Source organism: Geotrypetes seraphini, chromosome 16 (genome assembly GCF_902459505.1).
Source record: "Geotrypetes seraphini chromosome 16, aGeoSer1.1, whole genome shotgun sequence".
Lineage (NCBI taxonomy): Eukaryota > Metazoa > Chordata > Amphibia > Gymnophiona > Dermophiidae > Geotrypetes > Geotrypetes seraphini.
The window spans coordinates 47989235-47998872 of record NC_047099.1 but is presented as its reverse complement, the minus strand read 5'-3'; the positions used below and the strand labels follow the sequence as shown (position 1 = coordinate 47998872).

General features: G+C 47.5%; 1 protein-coding gene across 2 annotated transcripts in view; it reads right to left on the bottom strand.

The window, feature by feature from the left end:
• Positions 1-2271: 2271 nt before the first annotated feature.
• Positions 2272-9638, bottom strand: part of OLFM2 (olfactomedin 2) — a 66980-nt gene continuing 59613 nt past the window's right edge. For both annotated transcript variants that reach the window (XM_033925264.1, XM_033925265.1), the window contains one exon: positions 2272-2949. In XM_033925264.1, the coding sequence (XP_033781155.1) occupies positions 2272-2949 (678 nt within the window). The remainder of the gene's footprint in view (positions 2950-9638) is intronic.

Genomic DNA, 9638 nt, shown 5'->3' with positions numbered 1-9638 from the left:
AGTTTGCTCTGGTAATTTCAGACCCTCTGTTCTATGCACATTGCTTGAGTTTCCTGTGATATTTTCAGCCTCTGAAGGAACTCTCTGTATCTTGCTGGAGTTTGCTCTGGTATTTTCAGACCCTCCTGTTCAATGCACATTGCTGGAGTTTGCTCTGGTATTTTCAGACCCTCCTGTTCTATGCACATTGCTGGAGTTTCCTCTGGTATTTTCAGCCTTTGCTCTCTAAAATTTTCTGGAGTTTGCTCTGGCACTTCTAGCCCCTGCACCCTATCATTGTGTATGAAGAGTTTAATTTATTAAGAAGGGAGGGAGATTGGTTAATGAAAGGGAATTATCTCTGGTTTAGCTATTGGATAAGGTCTGCAGGATTTATCACTCTGCTCTGACATCTGGCTCAGCCCTTTGCTGCCTTCTCCACTGTCTTGTCTCCCATAGTTCAGCCATTCAGCGCATCTTGCTTAATGGGATGACAGAGATGGGGGGGGGGGGGGGAGATGGAACACCGGCTGGAAAAAAAAAAGCCATTTATAAGGGCAGAGGAGAACAGGAAGTGTTATGCTGTCATTAAATCCGCTTCCTGCTCAGGCCCTCGGCCGCTTTGCACAAGAGGTGTGCCTAGCCATGAGAAAACCTTACAGCAGATGCCAATGGAGAGCAGAAAGGGTCCCGCCCCTCCGCAGAAAGAGGGGCAGGGGGGCATCCGTAGGAGGAACAGATCCAAGAGAGTGCATGAAGGGGGCATTTTTCAGATGAAAATTCTCCCATGCTCTCTGGGGAGAGAGGAAGGGTTTCCTTAACAAGAGACAGTAGTGAAACAGACATTTCCTGGGTGATCATCGGAGGCCTACACTGATGCACCTAAAACAGGAATACAGCACAGACGGCTGAAGCGAGGATCCTCACCAAGAGCCCGGTAGCACGGCATTGGGGGGACCATCTTTCCTTTGACCCACTATTAATCCACCATCCCAGCATGGTCTTAGGGCACTGTATATATCCAATCAGCAGGGGTCTCAAAGTCCCTCCTTGAGGACCGCAATCCAGTCGGGTTTTCAGGATTTCCCCAATGAATATGCATGAGATCTATTAGCATACAATGAAAGCAGTGCATGCAAATAGATCTCATGCATATTCATTGGGGAAAGCCTGAAAACCCGACTGGATTGCGGCCCTCAAGGAGGGACTTTGAGACCCCTGAAATAGAGGCTAAGCCTCGGCCCCATCAAAGACGTATTTAGAATGAATCTGCTGCTGATTCTTGTTCCGAAGCCCAAGGTGCAGCGTATTCTAAAGATGCAGTGAGAGGTTTAATTACCCAGCTGTGCTCAGTATGTCACTGGCTTTTATCCAAGGACTCTGCAGCCCCCTCCCCCCGCCCTCCGAACCTCCCATCTCTCTCCAGTATTGTGGTCCTGGGCTTTGGAGCAGGCTGCTTTTAGTGTACCAAACTGGATGTACTAATTAAGCAGGACATAATGGAAGACTCACGACTGTCCTCATCACCCGCCTCTTTTCCGCTGTTCCTCGCTTGAGGGATGAGAAGCAGGGCTGTAAACTTGGGGGGGGGCAGGGAAGGAGGATTCCCCCCCCCTTTGCATCTGCTTTTATATTTTCGTATGGTCTCGCTGATCAAAATTTTGCTTAGATCGTGCTTTCAATCTCGTCCTCATATTCCAGCTTTTAGTTGAGGGATTGGGGGACAAGCTCTCAGTTTTGATATCCCCCCCAACTTCCTGATGTCCCCCTTTACTTTTGGGTACAGCTATCCTGTTTCAGGGACAGGCATCTCAGCCCACCCCACCCCCCACCCCAAAAGCCCATCTGGAGTTACAGCTAAACTCCCCTCCTTCCTCCATATCCCATCATAGCTTAACCATCCTGTCTCATTTCAAGTATAGGAAAATTGATGAGATACTCCACATGGCCCAGATCAGGAAATAGGACCGACCCCTGGCGATGGGGGTGAATTTCAAAGATAAAAGGTTTTATTGTGTCACCAAAAATAACCAACCTTTCCACACACACAAAAATTCCATGCGTGAACCCATCACGGAACATGACTGTTCAATTTTTTTAAATTTTTTTTCAAGTTTTTTTTTTTGTTCATCACTTGTCCATGACCCATAGAAAGTGAGACAGGCCTCAAACTATCTAAAACTTCTCCCCACCCACCTTACTTCTCCTCACCATCACCCAAAAAACAAACCAAGTCAACAGAGAAGGCCAAAAGAAGTCAAGTCATCAGAGAAGGTCAAGGCACCCTTCCTTTTATAATTCCCCGGATGTCTTTATGACATGAAAGAGGGTAACGTTGTACAAGACCTGATGGCCATTATTCCATGTATACAATACCCGTTCCCGAGGGTTGTAGTCCAGCATTGAGATGTGAGAATACTGGTTATGGAAAGGGATGTCTGTGTACTCGTAGGTGGAAGTGTTCGTGTAGTAGGCAAAGTAGATCTTGGCACCAGCCAGGTGGGAGTTGGTGACATAGAGAGTGCCACAGATCATGAAGGACTCCCCAGCGCTGCGCTTGGGGTAGCCCGTGTCCCAAGTCTGAAGCACTTCCAGGGTGGTCGGGTCCAATTTGCTCACCACGATGTTGCCAGCATTCTGGATAGTGGTGTAGACCGCCCAAAGGCCTCCCTCATCCGCCATAAAGTCGATGTCGGAGAAGCCACCCCAGGAGTAAGGGAAGGTGTTATTGTAGCCAGCGCCACTCAGGCTACGCTGCACTACCACGCTCCGTGAGCGGAAGTGGTACTTAACCACCACGTTGCTCTGGTACTTGTTGTAGTAGAGGGAGCCGTTGAAGACCACGTGGCCCGTGCCAGCCCAGGGGTGTGGCAGCAGGTGCTGGATGAAATTCTGGCCTTTGATGAAGTCATTGAGTGTGCGGTACTCCAAGACCCTTCGACCTTTGTAGTAACCATCCATGTACCATACCTGGAAGCGGGTGAAAGAGGGGGGGAGAGAGAAAAAAAGAGTGAAGGACACATGGATGTATAGTCAACTAGGATCAAATGTGCAATAATGCATCAATAGAGTCGAATTTGAAGGTACTCTGGGGGATTGGCACTGCAGGTCGATATGAAATGCTTACGATAAAATACAGTACACTTCTCCCTCTGTATTCGCTGTGATAGGGGATTAACAGAAAAACCGTGAATAGTTTTTTCATATGTTATTTGCTGTTTTCTATTAAAATCCATCGTGAATATGGTGAAACCGCGCATAACATGGTGGGAGACTTGTTCTGTTCCTGAAGGAGAGGCAAAACACGGTGAAGAGAGTGCTGGGAATCAGCGATTTCTCTAAGCAAGCTGACGTAATTTGGGGGGGGAGGAGCCAGCAAGCTAAAAACTGCAAATAATTGAAACCGCGATTGCTGAAAATGCGAATATGAAGGGAGAAGTGTATCTAGTTAGGATAAAAAACTTGTATTGAAAAACCTTGCACTGTTAAGGATAACTATGGTCAATTGTCACCTGTGAACTCTATACACTTCCCCCTCCCTATTCGCGGTTTCGATTATTCGTGTTTTTTTCCCCTGGCCGCCCCCCTGAGAATCGCTCGTTGGCATTAAAAAAAAAACCCCAGCCCCAGGACTTGGAGGGAGGCAATCAGAGGCAGGGGGGGGCAATCAGAAGTGACCGGGGGGTGTGTGTGAAAGGCGAACAGAGGCAGGGGGGCAATCAGAGGCGGCGGGGGGGGGAAGGGCGATCGGAGGCGGAGGGAGGCAATCAGAGGCAGGGGGGGGCAAAGGCGAACAGAGGCGGGGGGGGGTGATCGGAGGGGGAGGGAGGCGATCAGAGGTGGCAGGGGGGCCAATTGGAGGTGAAGGGGGCAATCGGAGCATGGACCTTACCTGGTGGTCTTGCGGTGACGTGGGGCAGGAGTGATCTTCTTACACTCCTGCCCCGTGCAGAGCGGTGCTGTGAGTTCCCGTGGTCTCAGGGAGTTCCTGTTGTAGTCTCGTGAGACCACGGGAACTCAGCACGGGGCAGGAGTGTAAGATCACGCCTGACCCGCGTCACCGCTAGACCACCAGGTAAGGTCCGGGGGTGGGTCAGAACCGACCAAAAGTTATTCACGGGCCGGCTTTGCCCCTAACCCCCGCGAATAGGGAGGGAGACCCCTAGTATGTATCGAATTAGGACACAACCTTGTATCGTAAACTTGTTCTGTAATTATGTCCCATTGTAACCTGATAACTATTTTCTGTATGTTTAGCCTGTAACCCCTTCTGATCTCTTTAGGGGAAACAAATTATTGGATCCTTTTACTAAGGGGTGCTAACGCGTCCATATAACAAATAACACCATCCGGCTCGGCACCCTCCCTTTGCTTAGTCCTTTCATGACCCCTCCGTCCCACCAGCCGTGATATTGTGCTTTCTCTCCCCCCCAAGACCCCGGCACAGCTGTCACAGACCCGTTTCTGCTCTGAAACCTGGCAAGAGACTTGGGCTGATGGACGGTGGGGATTTTAATCTTTTTTTTTTTTTCCTTCACATGCTGGGGCAGATATTGTTCCACCAAAGGAATCTTAACCGCTGGTGAGATGATTCAGGTTTTGGAGGAAACAAATCTCATTTTCCCCCTGCCGTTCGGCAAAAAGCAGAAATGCATCAAATCTGTCGCACGGCAGGCATCGTAACACGTCCCCGGAGCTGCTGTCACATTCCCCTCCCCCCCTCCAAAGCCGGTTTCTGTAATACTGCAACACGGTGGGGGGGGGGGGTGTCGTTTCTTTGCTCCTTCTTCCCCTCACAGATCCCTTTTAATTCTCCAGCGCCGATGCAATTGATTTTTTCATTATCTCTAATGTTATGGCAGTCGCCAGCTGTTCAGACAATTAATTTCCGACACCCACTTTGATTTCCATTTAAATGCCCCTTTCACCCCAACATATGTGAGAGCGGCATCACGCGTGGTCTTTCCCAGTGTGTGGTCTTTAGTGTCTTGGGGGAGGGGGGGTTTGCTTTTTTAATGCACATTCATCCACAGGTAGGGTGGCTACACCAGTTTCACACCCTCCAATCCAGGCTGGCTTTTCTCCTAGGACAAGCAGGATGAGTCAGCCACTATCCTGTTGTCCACGGAGAACCTACGTTACAGGTAAGTAACTACACTTTATCTACTTCAGTTCCCTCCCCTTCCCCACAGACTGGTAAGCCCTGAGAGCAAATCCCTCTATCTGGGGACCTGGAGTCAGTTCGTCATCCTATGAACCTCTATCTAGAAATTGGTTTTCTGGATACTCTGGGACCCCCCCATCTCTGTCTGGGACATTGATGCCATAAAGTTTTGTTTGCAAGATCCCAGGGAGTTCTTTTCCGCACCCCCTCACTATCATCCCAATTTAATTCAACTCGATCTTCATAGCCACAGCTCAAAAGGCTCCCTAGCATAGCCAGAGCCCAGCCAGTAGGTGCATCGTTAATGTATGATGGCCAGGATGCCATCCTCTTAATCGCTGGAGGTGAGGGGTAATGCTAAATTCACCATCAGCACCATGGAACTCGCCACCCTTCAAAATCCTAAACTAGTTTCTCCTTCAGTCATCTCTGTGCTGTAGCTACTATGGCTGTGTCGACAGTCTTCATGGGTAGGGCTTTCCAAATATTTTCTCGCTGCCTTTGTCCCATGATGGGGAAAATCTTGTCCTTTTTAGCTGGACTGTAGATCCCCCAACACCCAACATCTGGGAAAGTCATTTGCATAGTCTATTGGCAGAGAGATTAGGGATCACAAGCTAAGGAGAGGACCCTTCAACAATTCGTACCCATTCCACTGCCTACTTAAGAGGGATTGGGCAGACATTTCAAAGAAATGTTGCTGGTAACAGCACTCACTATTACCACACCGGATTTGGGGGGGAGGGGGCAGATTCTAGAAATTATACTAAAAAATGGGCCCCCGGAAAATATTGGTGCTATTTATAGAACAGTGCTTCACACTGATTCCTGCACTTTTCCGGGTGCCAGACTGACGCCTGCTGAAACCCTAAGCCCAAATTGGGCACGGAGACTCATTTTATATCAGTGCACAGATAGCAGAAGAGCAGACGTCAACAGAGTATGGGTGTCACACTGATACATGTAAAGCATGAATACAGCACGAACAGCTGAAGAGCAGACTTCATCAGGGCCCTTTACGGGCATCACACTGATATACATAAAGCTTGAATACAGCACAGATAGCTGAAGAGTAGACTTCATCAGAGTCCTCTACAGGTGTTTTACTGATGCATTTAAAGCATGAATACAGCATAGATAGCTGATCTTCAAGAGAGCTAGAGGCCGACCAAATTTTGTTTTTAGTTACAGTACTGAAACCGACCCCCAAATCCTTTCTTTGATTGGTTTTGGTTTTGCTCAAATGAATAAGGCCGTGGCTTCAATTTTTGCCAAAACTGTCCACATGTTTTCGGTGGAAGCCACAATGTGCACTTTTGTCCCCCTCCTCCTCCCCTTAACCAAACAGGAGTTGCCTTTCTCCCTTGCCCACCTGTAGGGGCCACCCTTGAGCCTGTCTTACAAACCCTGGTGTTTTTTTAAGGGTGTAGTCCAGTCCGGAGTAACCCACATGCTGGTTCTGCTCTCACACTATCTGCCATGACCTCTAGTGGCAATCTTGTGGCATTGCTGCAAGAGGTCATGGCGGCCATTTTGAGAGCAGAGCGATTGAGGTTCACTCCTACCCTCATTAAACCACTAGACCACCAGGGATTATAAGGTACTCTGGGGAGGGGTGGGGGGAGCTATTCTTTTTTGTGTATGTAATGTGATGGCAAGTAATGCAGTTAAATATTTGTGATAAAAAGGTTTAGCAGGAATTTAAGTCTGTAAGTTTGGGATGCTAAGCTCATAAGGAATTATCAGACATTGTAAAAGCCCTGTGGCTTTTATTTTCGGTTTTTATTAGCTAAGGTCCATGTGTGCAGAAGTTGTTTTACTTGGAGGCAACGTATGGTCTTTCAGTATTTCAGTGGCGTACCTAGGGTATGTGGCACCCGGGGCCCATCATTTTTTGACACCCCCCCCCCCCCCATGTAAAAATTTTTTTTTTTTTTTTTTTGCAATAACCATGAAATGGAATAAATGGTCAGAATAGAAACAGGCAGTGAAAATTTTCTTTTATTGAACCTCATATATGTAACCATTATTCCAAACATAACAAAACATAAATTATGTCTAAATTGTCATGACATTAGAAGTACATATGGAGTAGTTGCAGGCAGTGGCGTACTTAGGGTATGTGGCACCCAGGGCCCATCATTTTTTGACACCCCCCCCATCTATATGAAAAATATGATTTTTAGTACCAATCTACATATCGCACCACAAGAGTGTACCTAGGAAAAGGCTGCATCTTAAACACTGCAGTGAGCACTAGAACACCAACACATACATTGTAAAACTAAACAAGCCAGATCCCGCACAGTCAATTGGTCCTGTAGTCAATGCCAACTGAAAACTATGTCTTTTTCATACACACAGAACAGAGATACACCCTCGCCCAAAATGGAATAATCACAAACTAAAAATAGAAATATGTAGACAAAAGTTAAACTGATCCGCCAAGAAACCAGACCCTGGATACAATGCAACACCACAAAAAACAGTAACACATGTCCTCTAATACAGTGCAAAATATAAAGACAGTAGATGTAAATTTGAAAAAACTGATACATAACAATCACCACTTTATAAATTAACAAATAAAAATAAAACAAATAATGAGATATAAAAAAATACAATTTTATTGGACTAATCCCCGTAAGCTCGGTCCCCATCCCCGCAAACCACCTGATTCCATCCACACAAGCCTTGAATTGTTTATATTAAAGTATAAAAAGAAACAATATTCTGTACAATTGTCAATTTATAAATCAGCGTCTTCTCCCCACTCTCTTCCCCATTTCCCTTCAGCATCCTCAGCCCACTCTCTCTCCACTTTCCTTCAGCGCACGCACATAAAAACAAGCAAGTAATTTTATATCATTTTCATTCTATTCATTCATAGAAATTAAAGTCTAGATAATGCTAGTCACATAACAAAACATGATTTTACAAAAATAATTCCCTGCAGTCAAGCCTGCAAGGATTATTAGATGTCTTTCAGCAGTTCCCCTCCCTCCCTCCCCCTTACCTTTGTGGCCAAGTCAAAATGATCTACCAACAATAAAATTTTAAAAACACAAAGCACGCTGTACGCAGAGAAAATGTTAATTATCATTTATATTCCGCGGGTTTTCAAAGAGGTCAAGGCAGATGACTTTATGCAATGTCACCTCAGTAACAACTATACAAAAATAGACAAATATTCCCCCTCCCTTTTTACTAAACTGCGATAGCGGTTTTTAGCGTAGGGAGCTGCGCTGAATGCCCCACGCTGCTCTCGACGCTCATAGGCTCCCTGCGCTAAAAAACTCTATTGCGGTTTAGTAAAAGGGGGCCATAGTGCAAAATATAGACAGCAGATATAAATTTTCAAAACGGACACATTTTGATCACTAAGTTGAAAATAAAATCATTTTTCCTACTTTTTTGTCTGGTGATTTCATGAGTCTCTGGTCCTTCTTCTGATCCTTCTTCTTTCTCTCTCCCCCTGGCTCCCCTCTTTATTTCTGCCTTTCTTTCTCTCTCCTCCTGGCCCCCCTCTTTCTTTCTGCCTTTCTTTCTCTCCCCCTTGACCCCCCTCTTTATTTCTGCCTTTCTTTCTCTCCCCTTGGTCCCCCTCTTTCTTTCTGCCTTTCTTTCTCTCTCCCCCTGGCCCCCCTCTTTCTTTCTGCCTTTCTTTCTCTCCCCCTTGACCCCCTCTTTATTTCTGCCTTTCTTTCTCTCCCCTTGGTCCCCCTCTTTATTTCTGCCTTTCTTTCTCTCCCCTTGGTCCCCCTCTTTCTTTCTGCCTTTCTTTCTCTCTCCCCCTGGCCCCCCTCTTTATTTTTTCCTTTCTTTCTCTCTCCCCCTAGCCTGCACAAAGCCATCGTGCCGATTTCTCCACTTCCACGATTCTTTCCCTACCCTCACCCCCAAGCCAGCAGCCGATTTCTCCCTGCTCCTTCCCCGATGTCCTGATGTCCTGAACTTCATCGGGCAGCAGCAGCATTCACAATTCACTGATGTTGCCCGCTTCAGGCCTTCCTCTCTGTCGGGTCCTGTCTTCATGAAAACTGGAAGTAGGCAGGACCCGGCAGAGAACAAGGCCTGAAGCCGGCAACAGCAGCGAATTGTAAACGCTGCTGCTGCCCGAAGAAGGTAATGGAGCACCGAGGCAGTCCGCTTCTCCCCCCTCCCAGCCGAACCCCCGCTGACCCTCCTATCTCCCCCCCCCCCCGTGAACCTTTCCGACCTTCCCAGCGAGAGCAGCAAACCTCCTTCGCGGCTTTCTCCTCCCTCTGCCGCGTTACTGATGACGTCATCAGTGATGCGGCAGAGGGAGGATAAAGCCGACGCTACTGGAGGGAGGTTTGCTGCTTTCGCTGGGAGGGTCAGAAAGGTTCACTTGGGGGGGGGAGAGAGATAGGATGGTCAGCGGGGTTTCGGCTGGGAGGGGGGAGAAGCGGTCTGCCTTGGTGCTCCAAGGCCTGGCGCCATTACCTTTTTCGATAATGGCGCCGATGCTGCT